At 56.0% G+C, this 25,427-nt stretch overlaps 2 protein-coding genes and 1 long non-coding RNA gene across 6 annotated transcripts; 1 reads left to right on the forward strand and 2 right to left on the reverse strand.

Moving 5' to 3' along the window:
* Window positions 1-188: 188 nt before the first annotated feature.
* Window positions 189-6,012, reverse strand: LOC112066741 (uncharacterized). Of its 2 annotated transcripts, none has more exons than XR_008616563.1 (3): window positions 4,788-6,012; window positions 3,151-3,241; window positions 189-1,420 (listed from the first exon to the last, which is right to left on the reverse strand). It is a non-coding gene; the product is annotated as an uncharacterized lncRNA (long non-coding RNA). The 2 variants fall into 2 exon arrangements; XR_003678268.2 differs by lacking the exon at window positions 189-1,420 and adding an exon at window positions 1,463-2,304.
* On the forward strand, window positions 4,193-17,165 carry FHIP2B (FHF complex subunit HOOK interacting protein 2B). The gene is made up of 17 exons (XM_024130852.3): window positions 4,193-4,317; window positions 8,557-8,635; window positions 10,924-11,096; window positions 11,723-11,827; window positions 12,116-12,238; window positions 12,456-12,683; window positions 12,793-12,989; window positions 13,302-13,410; window positions 13,645-13,721; window positions 14,081-14,270; window positions 14,857-15,002; window positions 15,135-15,263; window positions 15,430-15,520; window positions 15,730-15,873; window positions 16,208-16,348; window positions 16,562-16,662; window positions 16,901-17,165. Exons 1-17 carry the CDS (start codon window positions 4,273-4,275, stop codon window positions 17,037-17,039), a joined length of 2,217 nt encoding a protein of 738 aa, XP_023986620.1. The 5' UTR covers window positions 4,193-4,272; the 3' UTR covers window positions 17,040-17,165.
* On the reverse strand, window positions 6,070-23,511 carry NUDT18 (nudix hydrolase 18). 3 transcript variants are annotated; one of them, XM_028484254.2, is made up of 5 exons: window positions 22,802-23,511; window positions 21,661-21,874; window positions 20,946-21,413; window positions 19,869-19,951; window positions 6,070-7,065 (listed from the first exon to the last, which is right to left on the reverse strand). In XM_028484254.2, exons 1-4 carry the CDS (start codon window positions 22,961-22,963, stop codon window positions 19,875-19,877), a joined length of 921 nt encoding a protein of 306 aa, XP_028340055.1. In that variant the 5' UTR covers window positions 22,964-23,511; the 3' UTR covers window positions 6,070-7,065; window positions 19,869-19,874. The 3 variants fall into 3 exon arrangements, with proteins under 3 accessions (XP_028340055.1, XP_028340056.1, XP_007126352.1); XM_028484255.2 differs by lacking the exon at window positions 19,869-19,951 and having other exon boundaries at window positions 22,802-23,509; XM_007126290.3 differs by lacking the exons at window positions 6,070-7,065; window positions 19,869-19,951 and having other exon boundaries at window positions 20,332-21,413; window positions 22,802-23,508.
* Between the last annotated feature and the right edge of the window lie 1,916 nt (window positions 23,512-25,427).

The following is a 25,427-nucleotide window of genomic DNA, read 5'->3' on the forward strand; positions in this document are numbered from 1 at the left end:
CCCGACATCCCTTTCCACCGTGTGTGTGTGATAATGCTGGGGGAGGGGGACTCTGCTTGGAATTAAAAGGTTGCATCGGGGCCCCAAATCTATTTGTTCTTTATGAGCCACCAGATCCGAGTGAGAGGGACAGGTGATGCCAGGCTGAGAAAAGCCACGGAGCGAGGATTCCAATGGCGGGGCACACAGAGTTGGAGGAGGGAGAGCGATGGCACACATCTTACCCTCCCCCATCCCTGGGCCAGAAAAGCGGGGGCAGTCTAGCAGGTCCTGTCTGCCTCCTCTCCTTCAGGGGCTGTGCAGTGGTGACATGGATGAGGGGACAGAAACTCACACTCTGGAGCATGAATATAGAGCCAGCTGGGAGAAGAGGCTCTGCCCTTCACTGAGCCCCTAAACGCACCCCCTTGGCTGTCAAGCTCATCAACAGCTGACATGGTTGTACCCCTCCAGGTCTATGATACTCACAGTTCAATGGGGAGGCCAAACACCCAGTAAAGGTCAACTGTGTAGGAGTGGGCAGTGAGCTGATAGTCGAGGGTCAGGCGGGGAAAACTAAGGGGTGGAGAAATGATGGGGGAAATCTAGCAGGAGCAAGGGTCAAGTGGAGGCCGAGGGAGAAGGGGTAACTTGGTCCTGGATGACCTGGCAGGACCGGCCAGGGGAAGTAGACATGGAACGGGCCTGCTGAAGTGGGTGGAGGGGGTAAAGACTGGATTGGAAGATCAGGAGGACTTTGGCTGTGAGGACTGGCGGGGATGGGGCAGGCTCACCCTGGGGGGAACAGAACCTGAGTTTGGGCACCTGAAGAGGTATGCAGTCCAGAGGACCCGGTGAGTTGGAGGGGGCCCTGCGTGTGAACCCAAGACTGGACCTGGCACCTGAATCAACTCTCCTGCCCTTGGACAAGTTTCTAGCCCCTTTGGCTGAAACAAAAGCAAAGTGGGTAAGAACTGCTCAAGTGTGAATGATTAAACTGTAGGAGTTCTGCTACATGCACAACATTGATCGTCTTAACAAACTTGCGAGGTCAACGGCACAGGTTGTTTTCATCCTTCTCGGGAATGAGAAGATTGTGGAATAGAGACATTTCACAAGCCTGAAGCTACAAGCAAGTAATGATTGCAGACTGGAAACACACATCCCAGTTTCTTCACTGCTAACCTGGGTCATTCCCAGTATAGACACAGGAATGGTACCCACACACACGTACCCAGGATTAGGTGTTCAGCAAAAGTTTGGAAGGCTTATCCCGTTCTGGCACGAGGGAAACAGGGGTGACGAGGCCAGCACCCCCCTGTCCACGGAGCTCCCAGGCTCTTGAGCACCAAGGGGTGTGAGGAGTGTTTGATCACAGTGCACTGGAAAATGTTTGTGGTGCGAGCAGACTCTTCTCGAAGTCCTAAAGGATCTGAAGTTCCTGAGAATTTAGAGAGGCTCAAAGTGGAGGTCTGTCCTAAAATAAAACCTTGGTGATTATTTAGTCCATTGGTTTCCAAACCTTTTTAGTAGTCAATCTTTTTAAAAATTAGATCTTACTATTAGTAATTAGAATACATTTATAAGTTGATTTTATTTATTTATTTTTTTGGCCACGCCACGCGGCATGCGGGATCTTAGTTCCCTGACCAGGGATAGAACCTGTGGCCCTTGCAGTGGAGGCACGGAATCCTAACCACTGGACCGCCGGGGAATTCCCTGTAAGTTGAATTTTATAGTTAATTATTAATGAAATCAATCAATGAGAACAAGGAAGCTATTTGATGGATATAAAAATTTTAAGTTAAGGGTTGTACATGACAGCTGCCCTTTCACCAAGCACAGGATCTAATTTATTCTTGTATTTGGTTGCACGGTAGGAGAGAATTCTGATTCACACAGATAAGTAGTTACAAAGTTGCGGTGGTTTAAAAATGCATGCAGATGTGAACGGTCACACTCCTCACATTGCGGCAGCAGCTAAGTCCCACCTCTTTGAATCTGGGCTTAGTGCCTTGCTCTTTCAAACTGTTCATTCTGCAACAGCCTTCTACCTTCATTTATGCTGACAGGAGGGAAGGGTTTATTCAAACATCTTCTTCCCAATGAGCTAAACTGGCAGCAGAATTTAAATACATCGGTGGGCTCTATCATATATACAAGTATGTCCACTGACTTTTATTAGAGCTTTTGAAATAAAATTTTGAAAGTTAAACCAAATAATAGGTTATGAATTTCTTATACACTTCCCCTGCATTCTACAGTTCCTTGAAATATCTTGAAGGAAAACAAGTAGATTTAATCCATCCAGCCTGCTTCCTTTACCTATGAGGAAGAAGACCCAGAGAAGAACAGTGTTGGACTGACTCGACTGCTTTTTTTTTTAATTAAAAAAATTTTTTTTGGCCACGCCGTGCAGCATGCGGGATCTTAGTTCCCCGACCAGGGAAGGGATCGAACCACTGGACCGCAAGGGAAGTCCCCTAGATTGCTTCTTGATACACAAAATAGGCTTGTTTCTTCCCTTTGTTCTTATACTTTTTGGCCTAAAAGCCTCCTCTCATTTCCCATAGGCTCCTCACCTGGGACCAATTGTAGACGAGCTGTTTGAAACATCTATTTTCCCTCAGCAGCTGCCAGAGGACTGAGATCCAAATACTAGCTCAGCCGAACCCTGGCCTCCCCCGTGACTCGGTCTGGACTGCAGGCTCCACCGCACAGCACATGGCCAACTCTGGGCAGGCGTTGCCTCCTGGGCCTTAGTCCCCCTGGTGAAAGGGGCCCCAAAGGCAGGGCCAGTGCAGTGAAGCCCCAGTACCCCACAGCTCCAGGTCCTCAGATCTGTGAGAGGGGCTACCCACCTTCCCTCATGGGACCCCTGGTGCCTCACCCTCTCATCAGATGGTGTCAGGGGTCAGCAGGAACACATTTTGAACAGATGTCAGCCCTATCCTCAGGAAGAATCTCTTTCCATTCCCGGGGGGTAGAGGTGCAAGATGGGAGCAGGGAGATGGGGAATGGGCTTTGAACTGGCAGAGCTGGCTGCTAGAAAGCCCCCTCCCTAAGGTCCCAGCTTTCGACATTCGGGGAAACCCTGCTCTGGTTGAGGGTTCTGCCTGTTGAACTCTTGGGTGTAACCTTCCCAGTGTGTCCCCGACACTGGAGACCCACCTTTTCTGTTTCTCTCCTTGGTGCGTCTAGAAGGGCAAAACGAGGCCAGTGTGACTTCCTCTGCAGGACCTCTGGACCAGCACTGGATCCACTTAAAGTAACAAGCAACAGGTGAAATTAATTTTTATATTTGGTTAACTCAATTTATCTAATAGATTACGTTTCAACTTGTAATCAACACAAAACATCATTAGTGACTATTTTACATTCTTTCCTTTGTCTGACATGTTTTCAGCACATGTCAATTAGGACTAGCCCGTTTCAGCTTCATAGCCATAAATGGCCAGTGGCTACTGTGCTGGACAGGGGCGGGGGAAAGAAGTCACGCTGGCCCCGTGCCTTCTAGACGCATCAAGGAAAGAAACAGGTGTGTCTCGTGTGTGTGTGTGTGTGTGTGTGTGTGTGTGTGTGTGTGTGCGCGCGCGCGCGCTGGAGCGGACACACTGGGAAAATTATGGCCAAGAATTACACAGGCAGAACCCTCAACCAGAGCAGGGTTTTCCGGAATGTCAAAAGCTGGGACCTTGGGGAGGGGGCTTTCTAGCAGCCAGCTCTGCCAGTTCAAAGCCCATTCCCTATCCCCCCGCTCCACGCCCCCATTCCCCCAGGAATGGAAAGAAATTCTTCCTGAGCACATGGCCGTCAGCTGTTCAAAATGTATTTCTGCTGACCCGCGACGTCGTATGATGGGAGGCTAAGGCATTACGGGGTCCCACGAGGAAAGTCTAGAGACTTCCAGAACCCACAAACCTTCTCATCCCTCATGGGAAAAACCTGTCTGGTTCCACTCGCCCTTCTCTAAGGGTAGTTCGCTCGCTGCCTCCTGGTTCCCCAAGAGGCCCCGGCGGACTTGACCCTGCCCCTCCGCTGCCCCGGCTGCCGGCGTCCCCGACCCCGGGGCCCTTCCTCGCTGCCCGGCCCGGCCACATTGGCTGCCGGCCTCCTCTCCGACCCCGGGCTAGGCCGGGCGGGGGCTGCGGGGCGGGGCGGCCGGGGCCCCGCCTCCCTCGCCGCGCCTCCGGGTCGCCGCCTGCGCCCGGGAGCTCCACCGCCGCCGCTGCTGCCGCCGCCGCCGCCGCCGCCGCTGCCCGGGAACCGGGAGCCGGGAGCCTGGCCGCCGTCATGCTGAGCCGGCTCGGGGCGCTGCTGCAGGAGGCCGTGGGGGCGGTGAGGCCGGGGACGCTGGGGCGCGTGGGGCCTGGGCCGGAAGGGCGGGCGCGGGCCCGGGGGAGGAGCCGGCCGGCGCGCGGGCGGAGGTCGCGGGCCGCCTCCAGGAAGGGACCCCCCACCCGGGCCGTGGTGCCCCTTCCCGGGCCTCCTCGCTCCCCCGCCGCGCCCCTCCCGCGCAGCGCTCCCCCCTTCCAGTGGCTTCTTTCCGGATCGCGCGTGTTCCCAGCTCCTCTCCAGGTCGCTCCGGCCCCTAACCCTTCTCCCCGGATTGTTTCCTGTTTATTTCTCCTGCTCCCCGAGTCTCTCCCAATTCCCAAACTCCTCTGTGCCGAGTGATCCCTAGTCACCCAATAGTTTCTTCCCAAAATTCCCCCCAAGGCCCCTCCCTCAGCTTGGGGCCTTCCTCCTCCCCCACGCTCCTCCCTATCTGGTCACCCGGCCTTAAAAAATAGCTGCCTGCCCCTTACCCTGGTTCCGAGCCCTCGGCCGCTTCCAAGACCACACTCAGGCGTAGTCTGCCCTCTCACCTTGGACTTGGGAAGTGCAGGCCCCGGACTGGCCAAGTCCCCAGGAAGGGTACAGATACAGTCCGGGGGTGGCGGGGGGGGGCGGGAGTCGCCTAGCCCAGGAAACAGCCGTCTGCAGGGTACAAGCGCAGTTTCCAGAATGCTGTCTCAACACCAGGCCAGCCCGAGCCCCACTGACCTTGAGTCAGGAGAGGCCAGCTGCGGTGCGGCCTGGGGCAGCCAGCGGGGACGAGGAGTGTGTGTTTCTGCCATTTCCTGTTGGGGTTGAGGCTGGTGAGAGGCGCCCTTGGCGGCTGTTCTCTTCATTGATCGAGATAAAAATGCCGTTTAAAATAGGGTAGGCGGGATGCCCTCCAGTTAAAGCAACCCTGCCAAGATTCTGCCTGTAAAGTTAACAATTCTTTTGTCTCACAGTATAAACCCTCCCCCTAATTGATCAGTTGAGTGTATCACATGTTCTCAGGAGAAACACCCTTGGGTTCCATCCCCTTCCTCCCCAACACACACACCAAATCAGAGCTTGTTAATGAGTGAAAACAGTCTCAGCCTTAAGCAAACTTGTGAAGAAAGTGCAAAGCCTCTGCCTTCTCCTCTCCCACCTGCCCCAGCCCTGCCCTCGCTGATGTTCAGGAGCCCCCAGCCATCGCGCCTCAGGAGGGGGTTCCAAAATGATCTCTCCTCCCTGCCCCCAATCAAAATAGCTGTCATTTTAGAAAGTAATCTGACACTCCTTCATACCTCTCTGGGAAGGCTCCATACACAAGGTGGGTGGACTGGATAGACAGGACCCCAGCCCTGAGAAGTGAATTTCTAATGCTTCCTATGTGGAAATTTCAGTGTCAGTGGCTGCAGGAGTATTGCTGGTCAAGGGGGATATTTTTAGGCAGGTGATCTTAGGCCCCTCAGTATACAACATATAGATGATGCCCTGGAAATTTGGCTGGCCCTGTGCGACCATCAGAAGAGATGGGGACCCCTCTCCCTCCCACCCCCAAGCTTGAGCATAGGTCTTCCCAGGGCTGGGTCACCAGGTTAAAACCCCCAGCAAGTTGCTTGACTCCTAGTTAAGGAAGAAGAGTGCTCCTTCCTGCCCTCTTCTGACAAAATAGAATAGCAATCTTTAGCGTTATTTGTAAATATAATATTATCTTTTAAAATTAATCATTTCGTGCAGCTTCCTTGGGCTGGAGTTACAGTAGCTAATAACAGATTCAGGTAAAGATTACCCCCCTGCTTTCTTAGCTCTAACGGTCTGTTTTGGCTAACCTTTGTTCTCCTGTTTCTCCTTTTCTTGCTGGATTTTATTTATTTATTTTTTTTTTTATTTTTGGCTGCGTTGGGTCTTTGTTGTGGCGAGCGGGGGCTACTCTTCGTTGGCGGTGCACGTGCTTCTCATTGCGGTGTCTTCTCTTGTTGCGGAGCACCAGCTCTAGGTGCGTGGGCTTCAGTAGTTGTGGCACACGGGTTTCAGTAGTTGTGGCTCGCGGGCTCTAGAGCACAGGGTCAGTAGTTGTGGCACACGGGCTTAGTTGCTCTGCGGCACGTGGGATCTTCCACGACCAGGGCTCAAACTCGTGTCCCCTGCATTGGCAGACGGATTCTTAACCACTGTGCCACCAGGGAAGTCCCTGGATTGTGGTTTTTTGATTTAAGTCCAGCTTAAGGCTTTAGGAGACTGTAAATGAATTTTAAGGCTAGACGAGACCCCATCACAGGCTTCTGTGATGACTGTAGCGTGGTCAGAGGGGTTTCCCAGAGACAAGGAACTATGGAAGGGGCTGAAGGAGTTTGCTGAGATATTTAGTAAATATCAATGAGTAATCACTCTATGCAGAGCCCTTTAGGGGCAGGCAGAAACAGAACTCTGGCCCCCAGGGAGCTCACAGTCTCCTGGAGAGATGACTGCTCACCCAACAGTAATAGCATCACGTAGAACGTGATAAGATGCAGTCACTCCATATGGACAGTGTGTTTGGAACGACTGTGCGAGGTGCCACTCCTGTAAGAGTCGTGGTCCCCACAGCGAACTTTGAGAGAAGACAAGACTGCCTGGGCCGCCAAGGCCGGGGGAATACTTCAAGGCCTCTGATTCAGTGTGATTGCTTCCTCCTCTTGTCATAATGGTCTGCTAAGCATTCATCCTGTGTCCGTCTCCTACACACCCGCCAGATGACTCTTCCTCACACAGTTCCGATGTCACTGACCTGCACCCGGCTGCCTGCAAAACAAGAAAAAATTTAAACAATTAAAAATAAAATCGGACTTCTTGGTTTGGCCAAGAAGTTCAAGGCCCCACACATTCATCAATCCATCCTTGGCCTGGACATGCTTTGCAAAGTTCCTTCTGCAGGAAATGTCTCTCCTATTTCTCTAATTGTTGAAATCAGACCCAGTTCTTCAGGTTTTAGTTCCGGCATGACCTCAGTAAAGCCTCTTTGTTCCATTTGTTGGAAGTGACCCCTCTTTGCCCGAAGGTCATTCTCCACCTCTCCTGTGTTCTCACACTACTTCAGTAGTTGAGTTATTCAGCGTGGTTTATATTCTCTTCTCCTCCACGGCATGTTTCTGGAGGACTGGCTCTTAGACAGCCTTGTATGGCTTGTAACATCGGGCGTGGTGTCTTGTACATGGTAGGCACTCAACAGATACCTACTGAGTGAGTTATGGAAGGAGGAGACACCCCGTCCCGTGGTGCAGGAAAGCGTGAATTTAGAGATGCGTCTGGGGACCGCAGAGATGGCTTTGTGGGGGTGGTGGCCCTGAGCTGGACCTCACTGGGGACTGCTAGGACCTAGACAGGTATAGGGGGATACGGGGCCTCCTGGACAGAGGAGTGGCCGGAGCAAAGACCAAGAGGTAGGGATGTAGGTAGGGACTAGATGTTTTTCTCCTGCGAAAATTTACCCTGCAAGAAAAGAGAAGAAATGCGCTTTTTTGGAGAAGTTTTTAGGGGAACTGGTTGTTACCAGTTCAAGTTAGTTCCAGCTGGGGCATGGAAATGGAGAGAGCACTTTGGGAAAGGGGGGAGGTTCGGGGGTTGCTCACAGCAGATCCGAATTCCCCCTGGGGTGATCGAAGGAGTCAGAGGAGATGTGGACGGGAGCAGAGCGGAGTGGAGCTAGGGCTGCACAGCCTGCAGCCGTGGACAAAAGATGCAGCACATTATAAGTAAGGCACTTTCTTAATATTCTGCTAACGTTACCCATCTGGCTGAACTGAGCTGTCGTGGCCTTCAACCCGGATTTTCAGACTCTCAGACCAAGAGGGACCTGAAAGCTTTGTCTTTGCCACATTTTCCATCTGTATCATTTTGATTTTGTTGTTTTGGGGGTGCTCTCCTGTTTCCCTCTATGTACCTCTGTTGTAGCATAACCACGATATATAGAAATGATCTGTTTCTGTGTCTGTTTCCCCTACCATCAGTCTTAGCTGCTCTGGGACAGGGGATATAGAATCATGACATGTGCTCATGTCACAGCATTTCCAGGAGGGAGAGGGGGTCTGAGGAGAAGAACCAGGAGATTGTTGGCAGATATGGAGACAATGTGCAAATGTCCTGGAGAAAATGTGTAACTATTCAATTTGAGAACCCAGGATCACGGTGCCTCCTCCAGGGCCTAGCACCCATCCGACACGTAGCAGATGGTGGAATGTCCTTTCTGGTGAGTGCCGGTGGCGACCACTTAGGTTGTGTCTGCTCTCTCCACAGCGGGAGCCCAGCATTGACCTGCTGGAGGCCTTCGTGGAACACTGGAAGGGCATCACGAACTACTACATTGAAAGCACAGGTGGGGCCTGGTCTCCTCCCGCGCAGGGATCCCTGGAGGGAGCAGGGAGGAAGGTGTGGGTGGAGTCACCCTGCAGCTCAGAGATGCAGGCGTCCTGAGGAAGGTGACACCGCTGCTCACGAGTTCAGAGTGGGGGCTGCCCCACCCTGACCTTCTGGGAGGGGACCTGTGTGAGGTAGGAGTGGGGACAGGGAGGCTGAGGTCTCACTGGCCTGACTCTGCAACCCAGAGGTTGAATGCCACTTGCCCCCAGCTTCCAGTTGGGCAGAATGTCCAGGCCTTCATTCCCCAAGTGCCTGGGCCCTGTGCCTAGGGCTTACTGATTAAAGAAAAGAAATGGAATAAATTCTTCTTTTCCGTGAGCCAACTTACAGGGCATTTCTCTTGTAGAGACCTGGCAAGGCATGTAGCACACCTGGTCCTTCTCCCCAAGCTGACACTCTAAAAAGCCAAAGCCTTGGGTCATCTGGGCCCATCAGGATCACTCACTGAGGGGGCAGCGTCTCATTGGCTGCTTTGTAGTCAGTATGCTGGGATTGGTGGAGATGCAGTGGTTGCCAGGTAACCTTTCCTGCATCCCTAGCCTTCTGCCTCCTGGAGTTCAGACTGGGGTTTGATTCCAGCCTACACCTTTCCTAAAGGCTTTATTTCCAGCCTGAGCCAACCCAAGAAATTAAAAGTGGCCTTTGGACACTCTGAGGGACCCTCTGAGTGTTCTGTTAGACCAGGTTCCTCAGTCTTGGCACTGGTGACACCTGGACTGTATCATTCTTTGTTGTAGGGGGCTGGGGGGGGGGTAGACTGTATGTTTAGCAGCAACTCTGACCTCTACGCACTAAATGCCAGTAGCACCCCTTCCCCATTGTGATAACCATAAATGGCTCTCCAAACATTGCCAAATATCCTGGGGAGCAGGGGCAAAATCACCCCCAGTTAAGAACGATTGCTTTAGACTGAAGATCCCTTTTTTTTTTTTTTTTTAACTGAGATATAATGGACATATTAGGTTGGCCAAAAAAATATCCTGGGGAGCAGGGGCAAAATCACCCCCAGTTAAGAACGATTGCTTTAGACTGAAGATCCCTTTTTTTTTTTTTTTAACTGAGATATAATGGACATATTAGGTTGGCCAAAAAGTTCGTTTGGGTTTTTGTAGCATCTTATGGAAAACCCGAACGAACTTTTTGGCCAACCCAATATAATTGTTATAATCAATTGAATATATTGATTCAGTATATGGAAATACAGAGAAATGATCACCACAATAAGTCTAGTTAACATCTGTCACCACACGTAGCTACAGTTTTTTTCTTGTGATGAGAACTTTTAAGATCTTCTCTGTCAGCAACTTGTAAATATACAGTACAATATTATTAACTATAGTCACCATACTGTACAGTACATCCCCAGGACTTATTTTACATCTGGAAGTTTGCATCTTTTAGACTGAAGATCTCTTGACAGGGAGCCCCAAGCTACCAGAGACTAGGAAAAGCTCTAGAACTGCCTTGGGTCCACCTGGGGCTTCACCTGGGCCCAATCCGTTAATTTCCAGACTGGTCCCTGGACCGAAGATGCAGGGGTGAGCGAGGTGAGCTGCCCTGCTTAAAAGCCTATGCTTTCAAGAAAAGCTAGGGGGTGCTCCAAGGCCAGTCCCAAAGTACCAAAACTTTCTTTATAAAAATACTCTACCCTCTGTGACTGACTAAGAAAACCCCACTAATCAGCTTCTCCATCAGGACCTGGGCACTGTGCAGTGAGTTTGAGTCTGAACCCATGGTCATGCATGGATTTTTTTTTTCTTTGTAAAAAAAAAAAAATAGAGTATTGCCTTCCTTGAGTGTAAAAGAGACATAAACAGGCCTCAGGAGGTTATCTGTTAGGAAGCTGATCGAAGATGGCTTCTAAATAATATAACAGAGACTCCTGAGCCCATAGCTTCTCACTCAGGCCCAGAGCAGACCTGAAGCCCTAGCAGGTGTCCTTCTGTAGGCCCCAGGGTTCAGAGAAAAAATGCTGCTTTCCTCTCATAAAGTGCTGGGGCCTGCACACATGCTCCGTCAGAGGGCTGTATCCTGGGCTTCATCTAGGAGGTCTTTTGTCTTTTTAACTAGAGAGGCATCAACTGTAAACCTCCCTTTCCTCTGGTCTTTGAAGAAAAGTGTTAACCTGGCCTGCTCCAGTTTGGCCTCCACCACCCTCCACCCCCTAGGCCCTGTGGGATTGACCCCATCCAGCCAGAGTACCCCTCTTCACCCCATTCGCCTTGTTTCCTGAATCTTGATTAGATGAAAACACCCCGGCCAAGAAAACAGATATTCCCTGGCGGCTGAAGCAGATGCTGGACATCCTGGTGTACGAGGAGAAGCAGCAGGCTGCGGCCGGTGAGGCGGGGCCGTGTCTGGAGTACCTACTGCAGCACAAGATCCTGGAGACCCTGTGCACGCTGGGCAAGGCTGAGGTGGGCAGGACCCCGCGTGCCTCTGGAACTTTCCACCTGAGCCTGTGTCCGGGGGCGGGGCACTGAGGCTGTCTCAGAACACCCCGAGGCTTCGGGCCGTTGCTTATTTGCTTTGGTGGCGTGTCCTCGCTGTCGTCCGGGTTAAGGACATGTTTTCCTTTCGTTCAGTCCGCGTTCGTTCATCAAAGATGCACTGAGGACCAGCCGTGTGCGTCTGTGTCCTAGGCACTGAGGACCCGGGAGTGATTGAAACAGGCGAAAATTCTAGTGGGGAGAGGCAGGATAATCAAAGGAGCCTACGTACAGTATGTTCAATAAAGACAAGGTTAGGGACGAAAATAAAGCAGGAAGGGGGCGGGGCTTCCCTGGCGGTCCAGTGGTTAAGACTCCGCGCTCCTGATGCAGGGGGCACGGTTGGATCCCTGGTCGCAACTAAGATCCCGCATGTGCGGCCAAAAAGGAAAAAAGCAGGAAGCGGGCTTGGCAGCATAGAGGAGGCCAGTTTCCAAGAGTGAGGGAGGGAGGCTGGCGGAGAAAGCCCTTCTGCGCAGTGACGGGAGGAGCGGTCCGGGCGGGGGCGTGGCCTCGCCGCCTGACTGACAGGCACTCTGTCCCCCGACTCGCAGTACCCGCCAGGCATGCGGCAGCAGGTGCTCCAGTTCTTCAGCAAGGTTCTGGCCCAGGTGCAGCATCCCCTCCTGCATTACCTCAGCGTCCACAGGCCTGTGCAGGTGAGGGGCCCAGAAGCTAAGGGGTGTCTGGGGGTGAGGCCTATGCTTTCAAGAAAAGCTAGGGCGTGTCCTAGGCCAGTCTCAAAGCACCGGAACTTTCTCTACAAAAACACACCACCCTCTGAGACTCTAAGAAAGCCCCCAAATCCAGCTTCTCCATCAGGACCCGTGCCGCAAGTTTGAGTCTGAACCCATGGTCGTGCACAGGTTTTTTTTTCTGCCACCCCATTCTTCCTTCTCTTCCCTGCCACCCCATTCCCCTCTGTCTCTGTCCTGCTCCGCTTCCAGAAACTTCTCCGACTTGGTGGGACAGTTCCTGGATCCCTCACAGAGAAGGAGGAGGTGCAGTTCACCACTGTCCTCTGCTCCAAGATCCAGCAGGATCCAGCCCTGCTCACCTATATTCTAGAAGTGAGCGCCTCTGGGGAACAGGAGTGGGAGGGCCCAGACCCCAGGGCAATCCCCTGTGGCCCTTCTGAAGGAGCAGAAGGATGGAGTGGGTACCGGGAAGGCGCTCAGGCAGCTTCCCCTCCAGCTCCACGCTGAAGCCACCCACCCTGAATTCCCAAGGGGCCATCATGGGGCATGGTCTGCACCACAGCCTGGCCTCACGCAGCCTCCCTTGCAGGGTAAAAAGACCGTCGGTAGGAAGGAGGCATCCAAAGAAGCCACCGCCCTGCCGAGAGAGGCAGCCGGCGTCAAGGACAAGGAGCAGCCCCACAGCAAAGCTCCTGACAGGGGTGCCGGGGGGGCCCGGGCCTTGAGCACCCAGCTGCCTGCTGAGACCAAGGAGACAGAGGGAAGAACTGGGGAGAGCAACCTCATCACCTCGCTGATTGGCTTGTGCAAGAGCAAGGTGCCGGCTGCCGGGACGGACGCAGGGAGCAGGAATGGGGAGGGTGAGTTGCTGGGAGGGCACCTGGGGGATCAGCCGCAGTCACTGAAGTCGTACCCTTATCCCCTAGAAAGGTCGGGTGGCCCTGAAGGCCCAGGAGAACCTGCTGCTCCTGGTAAGCGTGGCTTCCCAGGCAGCTGCCACCTACCTGGTGCAGAGCAGCCCTTGTTGCCCTGCCATCGTCGAGCACCTCTGCCAGCTGTACCAGTCCCTGCCCAGCTTCCTGGACCCCGCAGACATTGCCGCTTTAGAGGGCATCAGCTGGAGGTAGGCGCTTGGCCAGGGAAGGCTGGGCTGCATCTTCAGTGGCTAGAAGCCCTGCCCGACATCTTCCCGGTAGCGGCTCTTCTTGCTTTCCAGGGGGGATGGGGACCCCTGCTGGCCACCCTCTTCCTGAGGTTACAGCCCATGCCCAAGGGCCTTCTCACCTTCCAGGAAAGCATCACTTTGGCTTCTGCCCTCAGAGCCCCCAGTAGAACTGACCTCCAGCAACAGAGGTTCTAGGGCAGAGGGCAAAAGGGCCCAGCTTCCTGGACGTACCTGAAGCAGGCCTCACAAACCTCCCTTGCTCTCCCTCAGGTTACCCAGTGCCCCATCTGATGAGGCTTCCTTCCCTGGCAAGGAGACCTTGGCTGCCTTTTTGGGCTGGTTTGATTACTGCGACCACCTCATCACAGAGGCACACACGGTGAGCCGGGTGGGCGATGGTAGGGCTCTCCTTGGGTGTCCCCCGCTTCATGGTGCTCTGTTCGTGGCTCTCTACCTCAAGGCCCCAGGGGGTCTCTTGGGAGCCGGGTGGGGCCCGGGGTCAGCAGAGACCCTCTACCTGTTGTTAGGCTCTGTGCAAGGACACAGCTGTTTCTCAGTGGAAAATTGTCGATCGGAGGTAAAATGTGTTTAAGACATGCTCTTTGGCGCCCAGGTGGTTTCGGATGCCTTGGCAAAGTCTGTGGCTGAGAAGTTATTTGTGGAGACTCTGCAGCCCCATCTCCTGCATGTGTAAGTTCTGTGCAGTTCCCTTGGGCGTAGCCATAGTCTGGGCAAACCGCCCACCCCACCTAGCCCCTTCCTGCGCCTGAGACCAGGGACCTCCTTGTCCAGAGTCATGGGAGTATGTGGGCTCCGTCCGTTGATGTTTGCCTGTTCCCCTGACACGCTCGTGGCTCAGAGCTACGTGGGCTGACAAAGGCCTCCCACCCTTGGACTCTAGGACCTCAGGAGGGGTGGGGTGTGAGCAGAGAAATACCCGCCGAAGGTGCAAGGGAACCAGGAAAGGGTGCTGCCCCCTACACCCCTTCCCTCCCTGCTCTTACTCTGGTCTCGCCTGCCCCGCCTGGCTCAGCGCGCCCTCCCCATAGGTCTGAACAGAGCGTCCTGACCTCCACCGCCCTGCTCACAGCCATGCTGCGCCAGCTCCGCTCCCCTGCGCTGCTGCGGGAGGCCGTGGCCTTCCTCCTGGGCACGGACCAGCAGCCTGCAGCCCCCGAGGACAGCCCTCACACCCTGGGCGGCCACCTCGTCAGGCACTGCGACCACCTCTCTGATGAGGTGAGGCGGGCGGGCCCTCCTCTCTAACCACTCCCTGGCCCCCAACCCCTGCCCAAGGGACTTCCTGAAGCTTCTTCCCATTTGCATTAGCTTTCCAGGTGGTTCTACCTTTGAGGCCATTGAAATCCAGCTCCCCACCCCCACCCCCAGCCAAACAAAAAAAAAAAAGCAGAAAAAGGCAGTGACCCAGTGACTGGTAGCCAAACTGCTTTTGTCATGCAGTTAATTTTCTGTGATCACATACTTGTGATGGCACTTTTTATCTTACAAAATGCTTTTATATTCATTTGGCTTGTTTGAAGCTGACAGCTCCAGGCCATTTTTTAGACATGGAAACTAAGGCTCCTCGGAACCAGTGGGCTTGCCTGATACCACACCTCAAATTAGTAATGGGACAGGGACCAGCCAGACTTCTGGTTCCTGGGCCAACACCCATCTGCTCCCCTTAAAACCTGCCACCTTAGTCCCCGGCTGGAGGAGGTGACCCCCTCCTAGGGGGACTCCTCTTATCTGGGTGAGCACTTCCCAGGCACCCCTAGAGGCCGGGGTGGGGAAGGGGTGTCCTGCTGACCGCTTCTTGTCCCAGATCAGCATTGCCACGCTGCGGCTGTTTGAGGAGCTGCTCCAGAAGCCCCACGAGCAGATCATCCACAGCCTGATCCTGTGCCACCTCGAGGGCCGCCCTTACGTGGCCCGGGGCTCACCTGAGCCCGAGAGCTACGAGGACACCCTGTAAGTGAAACTCAGCGCCTCGGGGAGGCCTCGGACCGTTCGGGACCCCCCACCCCCACCCCGCCGCCGGCCCCCAGCACCCCACACCAGTTCCTGCGTTCACTGGTGCCTCACTTGTCTACCCTGGCACAGAGATCTGGAGGAAGACCCCTACTTCACAGATGGCTTCCTTGACTCCGGCTTTCAACCCTCCATGAAGCCTCCCCCTGCCCCCGTCACCAACCCTGACGGCAAAACAGCGGTGACGGAGATTGTCAACAGGTAGGAGCAGGTCAGGAAGTCTGAGCCACCTGAGTTTTGTTCGGTCTTTGGCCACAGCCCTGATGGGGTGCAGCCGGGAGAGTGCTTCCTCGGGGATGGAGGTGGAGCGGGGAGAGCAGGGCAGCCCAGGCGGGGGCACCTCCACACCGAGGGTCCTGTCTCTCAGTTTCCTCTGCCTCGTTCCTGAGGAAGCCAAGACCTCAGCTTTCCTGGAGGAGACCGGATATGACACATACGTCCACGATGCTTACGGACTGGTGAGTGTCAAGGCCTCTGCCGGCGCCCCGTTCTCACCGCTCAGAGCGTGGGGTTAATACACTCTGCCTCTGCCTCTGCGATCTCCCGCCTGAGGTGCTCCCAGCTCTGGCCAAGTGCCCGAGCCCCACCTGCCTGCACGGCTCCCTCTGTCTGCTGGTGCCTCCTGACCACTGGGTCCACCTCTTTTAACTCTCCCCTCCTGTTTCAGTTCCAGGAGTGCAGCTCCCGAGTGGCACCCTGGGGATGGCCGCCGGCCCCCACACCCCTGGACCCCCATGAGCCCGAACGGCCTTTCTTTGAGGGTCACTTCCTCCGAATGCTGTTCGACCGCATGTCCCGGATTCTAGAACAGGTGCCCGACAGGGCTGGGCCCCTGCCACAGGGCGAGGGCCTCTGGAGTCCTTCAGGAGAGCAGGGCCCAGCTGTGGGGGTCCAGTCATCTTTTCGGGCTCCATGACCCCCCTCAAGCCCCACCTTTCCCCAGGCGGGAAGCCCGGTCTCGCCTCTGCTCCACACGCCCTGACGTGCCCTGGTCCTCAGCCCCAGGGAACCCATGACACACACATCACATGCATCTCCAACCCCCGCGCGTGTTCACACTGGCCAGGTGCCTTGCTGGGGGCTGGGGGGCACCGAAGTGCTCACCACCTGTGCCAACCCTCGCTTGTCCACCGTGCTCCCCACAGCCGTACAGCCTGAACCTGCAAGTGACCTCAGTCTTGTCCCGGCTCGCCCTCTTCCCCCACCCCCTTATCCACGAGTACCTCCTGGATCCCTACATCAACCTGGCCCCTGGCTGCCGGAGCCTGTTCTCTGTGCTCGTCAGGGTAAGGATGCCCAGGCCGGAGGGAGCATGCCAATGCTGAGGACAGGAAGGGGGGGGGGACAGGACAGGGGTGCTGGGGGCTGCAGGAGTGGGCACCCTTGCCAGTGCCAGGGGAAAGCACTGGTACCACCCCCCTCCTATGGTGCGACAGAGCCAGGGACCCTGCGGCAGTGTCACTGGTCTCCTCCTCAGTCCCCTCTTGTTCCCACCCTAGGTGATTGGGGACTTGATGCAGAGAATTCAGAGGGTGCCCCAGTTCCCAGGCAAACTGCTTCTGGTGCGCAGGCAGCTGATGGGCCAGGTCCCCGGGGAGCAGTAAGTAACAGAGGGAAGTGGGTGCCCAAGGAAGAGCCCTGGGGTGGGAAAGCTAGGGCTTCCGGGTGGGGGAGGCGCCAGGCCGGGGACAGAGGAGGGCCCGTTGCTGAGGCCTGTAGTCCCTCACAGACAGTCAGAGGTGGCTGCTGCCGGGTGATCCCCCACAAACACTGGGTTACCACGCTGGCACGCTCCCCACACCTCCCAGCCGTGACCCCCGCCGTGCTGTCTCCTTCAGGCTGGACCACCAGACCCTCCTCCAGGGCGTGGTAGTCCTTGAGGAATTCTGCAAAGAGCTGGCTGCCATCGCTTTCGTCAAGTTCCCCCCACATGGTCCTCACCTGCGCCTCTCCGAACCCCCGGAAGGGCACGTCTGAACGAGGAACGTGGCACCTCTGCCCAAGAGCTGCCTCCCGCCTGGCACTGCTGCCACCACTGTCCTCCCGGGGTGGGGGCTTGGCTCCGTCTCCTTCACATCCCAGGGACCTCTGCCTGGGTGGAGGTCTGAGCTTCCACTCTCGGGTTAACTCAAGACGACCTTGGCCTGTTGGCTCCACCAGACTGGGTTTCAAGGAGTGGGTCTCCGAGGTATCAGAAGCCAAGAAGCAAAAGAGGTGGCTTTCTGGGCAGCATGGTGTCCTCGGGGCCTTCTCTGGGGAGCTGGGTGACGGAGAGGTGAGCCCCCAGACCCAGAGCTTCATGTGTCCTGTGCCTGTCACCTGTCTCTGTGGGCCATCTGTGGCAAAGGCCAAGACCTGAGACTCATTCCAGGGGCACGAGGGGGAGTGAGCTGATAGCTCTGAGGCTGGTCAGGACCACAGGCCAGAGAGATGCAGGCACGACCCTGTCTCCGCCACACCAAGTACCATAGATGCTGCCTAGACTTGACGTTTTCTCTCCTGCCTTCTTGGCTTAACCCTTGGGGAAGCGGCAGTGGACAGCAGGGGAAGCCCCTCTTCCAGCTCAGCCCTCTTGGAGACTGTTCTACAATTCTCAACAGCCTCATGGCAAATGCCCAAAGCATGCTCCGTGCCCAGGTGGGGGCAGCCGCTTATGAGAAGCTTGATGCAACTGCAGCCAGGGTGGGAGAGGGCCTGGGGAGCCCAGGGGGCTAGATGCCAGGCTCCAGCTCCAGCTGGTTTCTCTCTGGCGCCTTCTGAACCTGTCTTGGCAGGTCCACGACACCTGGGCAGAGGGGCTCAGAGACCGGGGGAGGCCAGGCCTTGCCCTTACATCCTGCCAGGGTTCTCCATGGAATTCAATTCCAGCGGTGCTGGAAGCTCTGGGTCCGGGTGAGGCCAAGATGCCCACCGGACCGTGGGCCCCCCCAAGGCCTGGCCAGGGAGGGGGGCTGGGGCACAGGCAGCCAGCCGGTCACGGTGTGGTTCTCCCTGCATGACCTCCACGGCTGGGGCCGCCACCCCACCCGGCCCGAATCTGTCTCAACCTGCAGGAGCACCCAGGCGGCGCCAGGCATTACCTCACAGCAAACTGCAGTTGCTGGCTTCACTCCTGGGCAAGGAGGAGCAGGCCAGAGCCCCACTCGCTTCATTTTTCTGCCCATGCTGCTTCTAGAAGCCGTCCACAGGTTGCCAAGAGGTGACATGAAAGAGGAGGAAACTCAACAACCTCTACCTCTCCTGCATCCCTCCAAGCTGGGGAAGATTTAACTGCTGCTCCGGAGGACACTGTGCACGTGCCTGCACGCGTGTGTGCGCACGTGGGCGTTGGTGTGGGACGGGAGCAGAGCTCAGCGGGCGAATTGGGTCTGGACTCTTCGATTCAGAAAACGTTTGAGCGTCCGGGAGTCAGACACTCCGCTCCCCAATGCACTTGGGCATTCGCACGGTGTCCCGTGCTAGACAACACAGCAATAAATGGTGTGGTGGTGTGGACACAGCTGCTCTGTTCTTCTGCGTCCTTTTTGTCCTGCCCAGGGTTCCATTGCTGATTCAGGCCCATCTTCCTAAGGAAAGCGAATTAAATTCCTTTTCCAGCACAAGGGCGTAGGGGGGCAGTGTGTGTGTGGTGGGGGCCAGAGGGGGAGTGGTAAACAGAGACAGGCTCTGGCAGTGCAGATCTGATGTTCCCTGGCACCTACCAGGAACCAGCCTCTCTTGGCCAAGCAACACTATTTTTGCGCGGCTTGCCTACAGCTGAGAGCCAGCAGCCCTGGAGACACCACGAGGGAATGGGCCACCTGAGGCATCTGTATGCAAGTCTCCTTTTTAGTGTTTATGTTGTGAGCGGTATGACTGCTTTAGTGGTGAACAGTGGGCCTGATATTTTAAAAAATCTTGTCCCTAAGTGTATGCATGTGGTGACCCTCTGAGGGGGGGTCCCCAAGAGTTCTCCAAGGCAGGGAAGATGAAGATGCAGAGTGAGGCCTGATCCGTGGCTTTCACCTCATTGCTTTTTAAAAGCATCCCCTTGTGGGTTGCCTTTAAAAATATCAGTGCTCCAATCCCGCCATCCACCAGTTAATCACATCTCTGAGGGTGGGCCCACAGTTGTTTTTAAAGCTCTCCTGGGCTTCCCTGGTGGCACGGTGGTTGAGAGTCCGCCTGCCGATGCAGGGGACACAGGTTCGTGCCCCGGTCCGGGAAGATCCCACGTGCCGCGGAGCGGCTGGGCCCGTGAGCCATGGCCGCTGAGTCTGCGTGTCCGGAGCCTGTGCTCCGCAACGGGAGAGGCCACGACAGTGAGAGGCCCGCGTACCACAAAAAGAACACAAAAAAAAACAACAAAAAAAAATAAAGCTCTCCAGGTGATTCTAATGGGCACCCAGGGTTGAAAACTACTATACGCTAAATAATGGAAGATCACTGTCCTTCAATGTGGATATGGACCGGTGGGTCTCTCAGACGCTGAGAGAAGGGAAACCAGAATGAAAGGGTTTGTTTCCCTCATTTGGAAGATGTCCGTCTTTAGAGGGAACAAGAGTATTCCTACCACAGCCCCAGAGGCCAGAAAAACAAGATGGCAGCCCAGAGAGGCAGGGAAGGGGGTCTTTGAGGTTATCCTGGTCCTTCGGTGTCAGAGTGGAGTTACTTCAGAAGGGAAACCCAGTCAAGTATTTCCCTGCTCAGAACAAAACCTGTATGTTAGTGATGAGTGTATAGCAGTAAGTAGCGTGATATATTTTCCTCATTTCCTTTGGTTTTCCCTTAAACTTTAGTAAAATTCTTTGTAAAAATAATTCCTACCATGATTCAGCTGAGCGGAGGGGAAATGAAGAGGGTTTTGGTCTGGCTTTGGGCTGGAGTTGTACCAAGGCAGAGGCAGGAGCCTGGGGGACAGAGCAAGGTCGGGAGGGATATGTCGGAGAAGCTCAGGGAGAAAGAGACTGGGGGAGAGAGGCAGGGGCAGCTCTCACAGCTCCTCGCCCACCTGAAGCTTCTCCTGGCCTTCTCACTGCTCAAACCTTGGAGGGGATGTAGTCACAGCCCACCTGGCAGGCAGATGAAGGAGACCCAGCGGGCCCAAGACAGGCTGTGGTGGACAAAGAAAGCCTGCCAGCCGGTCACCTGCAGTGTCGCCTGCTGTCTGGGAAGGCCCGGGTGGTATCAGTGGGATGAGGGAAGGAGCTTCTCTTGATGGCAGCCCCCCCTTTCCTGCTCACTTCCAACCCACAGAGACATTTAGACAGGAAGGCAAAGTAAGCAACACCTATTTACTCAGCCAGGGACCCACTCCCTTGGAATGACCTCCCCCAGCACCCCTTCCACGTTCTAAGTGCTTGAGAGTCTGGATGAGGCCCTTACTGAGGCGGGCACAGAAAACGATGAGGAGGTGCCACCTCAGGTCCAGAAAGTCCTCACATCCCCTCAGGGAGTCCGGCCCTCATTGTGCCCTCAGGGCAACTGGGTCCTTGAACTCTGGACTCCTTGCTTGGTTGAAGGCACTGTCCCTTCTGATGCAGTGCAGGGACCTGCTCCATGGCAATAAGAGATGGAAGTCCCCCTGGAAACCAGGAGAACTGCCCTGCTCCCCATGCAACAAGATCTCTACCAACCCCCTGTGCCTCTCAGAGGCAAAGCCTCCTCTGAAGCACAGACGCCATCATACAGGGGGGTCAGACGGCCTGAGTGTAAGCACAGGTTGTACAACTACTGCCCATGGGAAGCCAGCTCCTGGCCCACTGACGGCAGCCTCCTATCGGTTGATTGGGACAACAGATGATTCCTGAAGCCTCTGTAAGAGCTGGCTTTGTAGGTCTTCCTCCACCACCTTCCACCAAAAGAAGTTCTCACCCCGAACCTTCGGGGGCTCATTTTGGATACCTGGATTCCGAAAAGCCACCGTCACCAGCACGTTCAGGCAGATGCCATCGGTTTGGTCTTTGCCCAGGTGCTGCAGTCCAAGCAACCCCTTGGTCTCCACTGCCAAGTGGTGCAGGGTCAGACACTCCTGTAGCAGACGCAGGACGGCCATCTTGATGCCACCCCGCTGCTCTACGGGAGCAAAGCCACAGGCGGTGACGGGCAAGTGAGGCATCCCCACTGTGCCCACCAACACCCACACTGTCTGGACACTGGTAAAGGTGGCTACAAGCCGCTGGCAGACGAGACTGCAGGGAAGCTCTTGGGGCAGAAGGAGAGGGTGCCTGGCTTGCTGGCGATACTGGGCGGCTAGCTCTATCAGATGCAGAATGTCGTGGGCTCGCAGCGGGGTGGGCAGCGAGGTTCGTGGGTACCAGCCAGCCTGCAGGGACTCCGCATCTGCCTCCTTGGGAGTCTTGAGAATTCCACCTGGGGGTGATGTAGGTGACAGGGTAGGGGAAAGGTATATGTTGAGGGAAGTGCTGGGCCTGGCAGAGTAAAGGGCCACCCAGGCATCTAGCCCTGACCCAGGGGAGGCCCCGAGTCAAGTCCTCAGGCTGGAATCTGGAGATGCCAGGTTTGTACCAGCCAGAACAGGGGCTCATCTCACCTGAGGACAAGCTGGGGAAACGGTGTCAACTGCCCTCTGCCCACACTGCCAACCACTGGGCCATACCTGTGGGGCGAGCGAGGAACACAAAGCGGATCCAGGAGGGGCCCCGCTCCTCCACAGACAGCAACGTCAAAGGCTCACACTGCAGCCCGGCCTCCTCCTTCACCTCCCGCTGCAGCGCCTCCACAATAGTCTCCCTGGGCTCCATCCTCCCCGCGGGAAGGTACCACGACCCACGGCACTCCTTCTTGGCCTCCTGGATCAGTAGCACCTCATCCTGAGGGGAGAGAAAGGATCCTCACCCACCAAAGCCGGGATGGGAGCTACTGGGGAGCAGCACAGCCAGCAGCCTTTGCTTGCCCTGGGTCCATAACAAACCTCAGATATAGCTGCTCAATACCCACATTCTGGAGGACACCCTGAAATTGCTGTGCTCTCCAGGCGACTGGCCCTTGTGTGTCTGGGGACTGCAGCTGCCTCTGCAATTCATCCCTCTTTGCACTCAAGTTTCCATTTCAGAAAGGGGCTAAGATTCCTGGGAGCTGCTTCAGGGGCTGGAGATTAGGCCTGCCAGCGAGGGCTGCCATGTGTCCTGCACTGATTCATGTCTGCATAAGTCACTGCATATCTCTCACCTCCCCTTGTGGTTTATAAACTGCTTGTGGCCAGTCCTCACACTGGAGTCTAGACTTTGAAACACACCCCAAACCCTCACCCCGTACAACTCCTACCTATGGCTCCGGCCCCTTCCAGCTGTTGTCACAGCAACTTGTACAGGGATCAGCAGCAAAAAGAGCACAGGGGGTCAGAAGGCCTGAGTGTAAGTGCAGGTTGTGCAGTTACTGCCCATGGGACCCACGGAAGGTCTCTGAAGCACTGGACAGGTCTTTAAGAGAGCCCACTCCGCGGCGGGCACTGTGCTAGATTATGGGGAAAGGAAGAGGCGTAAGATAGCCTCAAGGAACTAAGGCCTAGAGGGATGGGACAGGCAGGCTCCTGAGCCTCAGTTTCTTTCTTTGTACATCGGGACAATCGCAGGGTTGGGCTGCACAAGGCTCAGATGTAACTGTGAGAGTGCTTTGCAAAACTGGGAAGAGCCACACACCAGGAAGCGGTGGCTGTTGCCGGTATGTCCTCCGTCCCCACCGGGGTTGCCTGCGAGCCCGGGAGGCCTGGGCGGTGGGCCTGACGGGCGGACGCTCACCTGCTCGTTGAGGAACACGGCCAGCACCACGTAACAGACGTTCTTCCGCAGCCGCACCTGCGCCGGCGTCTCCCCGGCCGGTCCCGAGTCATAGCTCTGCACGCGCAGCCCCCGGCCCCCCAGAACGGCCGCCAGCGCCCCTGACAGGTCTTCCGAGGCCATCGGGTCCCCAGGGAGAAGGCGGGCCCCCCACAGACCGGCCAAGCCGGGTGGGATGAACGTGGGTGACCGTGGAACGCGTCGCCCTCTCACCCTCCCCTGCGAACTCCGGCCGGACGCGCTCGCAATGCGGAAGCGCCCGATGAGCCCTGGCCGCTGATAGGCTGCGCGTCACCGCAGCCGGCCCGGATTGGCTGGCTCGCGTCTGTCACGGTGGGGCGGGGCCAGTCCGTAAGGGGGCAGGGCCAGTCCGTAAGGGGGCTGGGCACCCCGCCCTGGCAGTGCAGACCCCGCCCCGCTTCTGCCTCTCTATTGGTTTCTCCTCTCTTTCCCGGCGCCGCCAACCGCCAGCCAAGCTAATTCCTCCCGCGCGCGCTTGTCTGCACCGGTTCCGACGATGACGTCATCCTGCCCGCAGGCTGCGGAGCGCCGCAGCGGCCAGCGACGGTGACGTTACAAGCCCGAAGACGTCCCAGGGCCCGAGGCTTGGACCCACTGTCCAGCTTTTGTTGTAAACAAACCATGGCCTTGCCCGAAATGACACTTCCCAAATAACCTTCTTTCTTCACTAAAAATGGACTTGGCTGTCACGTGGTAGGGAGGACACGAGCTCCTGCCTTGGAGATTTTGATCTAGTTGGAGACGTGGACATAGACATATAATGGAAAGTCAACTGATTTATAAGCCAAGGACTAAAAGATTGGTTTGGGCATGAGATGCTACAGGCGCTCAGAGGAGTGAGGGAGCAGAGCTGGGATGCTCAAGGTGTGCCTGGCGATGGAAGGCGGGATTTGGGGCAGAGATCAGCCTGCCCAGCCCTCAGTATTCTCCCGGCCCACTGCCTGCCGCACTTCCCACGCAGGGTCAGGGCCCTCTCCCCTGCAGGGGCCGGGTCCTGCTCTTTGTTGTCCCCCGCCCCCGCAGTTAACGGAGCCCTGGAATATTGAGAGATGGTGTGTGGGTTGATTTGGGGAGCTCCTGCTTCCCCCGCAGCCTGATCTTTCCTCCTTAGAGCTTCCTTTAACCTCCTCTCAGGACAGGAAGGCAGGGCCAGCTGGAATGAAGCTGAAATCAGCCAAGTCTGAGCTCTTCAGCCCCAGTGAGGGCTCCCCTTTCCCTCCTGCTGGCTTTGGGCATGTCCCTTTTGGGGGAACAGTAGCTTGGTGGAGCAGACAAAGTGCTGGACTTGGAGCTGGATGCCCAGCCACTGCTCCCTGGCTGGCTCTGTACCCTGAATAAGTTGTGGGCCTGTTTGCTCGTCCTGTATGCTCCTAACAGCTCTTCCTTCCCAGGGCTGTCTGGAAGGTGAGACATCATGAGAGGAGCTCTGTGGGCTGTCTGGCGAGGGTCACCACCACCAGGCAGCCCACCAACCCTCCAGGCTGGGCCCTCCTGGCCACAGCACTTGTTGCTACCACACAAAGGCTCATTTTCATGAAATGTGCCTACAGGGCCACCGTGAACTAGACCTTACTCTCGGGAATTCCAGCCACACCAGATCAGCCTCCTTAGGCCCTTGTCACATACTGAACTTACTGCAAGGTCCCTGGAGGCAGGGTGCTGGATTAGGCTGTGGAGTATCCCCGGGGGACCCGCAATCTTTTGAGGCACTTGGTGAACGCTGCTGCCCCTACCCCTATCCAAGACCTGTCACGTCCCAAACAACTGAACTCACAGGGCTGAAGTCAGGCCCCCAGGACTGCAGAGCAACTTGTCGATGTGTTTGCTGCACATACATGCGTGCGTGCGTGCGTGCGTGCGTGTGCGTGTGTGTGTTTAGACCTTGATTTTCCCATCTGGGAAGTGGGGACAGTTTTAGTCCCAGACTCCTTTCTGCCTCCCAGGGATGATTTGAGAGAGAGTGAGGTCATGTCTGGGCAGGGCTCTGAGAGTCTCAGAGGCAGCCTAAGATAAATACCAGACGTCCTAACTGACCAGAAGAGCAAAGGCTGCAGCAGACTGTGTCTCCACTCTCCCCATTATCACTGGGAAAAGCGCTCCTCTCCTGTTAAGTGGACCTAATCACCCCTGTGATGAAGAGCACATGAGAAACTTGAAAACCAGTTGTAAACTGTGAAGGGCCCCACGGGCAGAGGGCCCTTGAGGGGGTGTACCCAGGGTTTGGAAGATGCTGAGGGGGACAACAGAAAGTAGACTTTCTCAAGGTGTTGGGAGACAGAGCACACACCAGACTGAGTCAGGAGAGACCCCAAGGCAGAACTGGAAAAGCCGAGGGAGGGAGGGGGCTGAGATAGAAACTTCCAGAACCTGAAACAAAGGTAGGTCTCCACCAGGTTTGCTCTGCATCCTCCATTCCCACAGAGGGCAGAGCACTGGCGAGTGTGGGTGGCTGAGCAGCACAGTGGACAGAAGTGGCTGAACTGGTCGGCCCCGCGGTGCAGTGCTCCCAGCACCCACGGGAGCCAGGCCTGAGCCAGCCATTTGAGGGCCTGTGGACACACGTGCG

This window comes from Physeter macrocephalus, unplaced genomic scaffold (assembly GCF_002837175.3).
Source record: "Physeter macrocephalus isolate SW-GA unplaced genomic scaffold, ASM283717v5 random_151, whole genome shotgun sequence".
NCBI lineage: Eukaryota > Metazoa > Chordata > Mammalia > Artiodactyla > Physeteridae > Physeter > Physeter macrocephalus.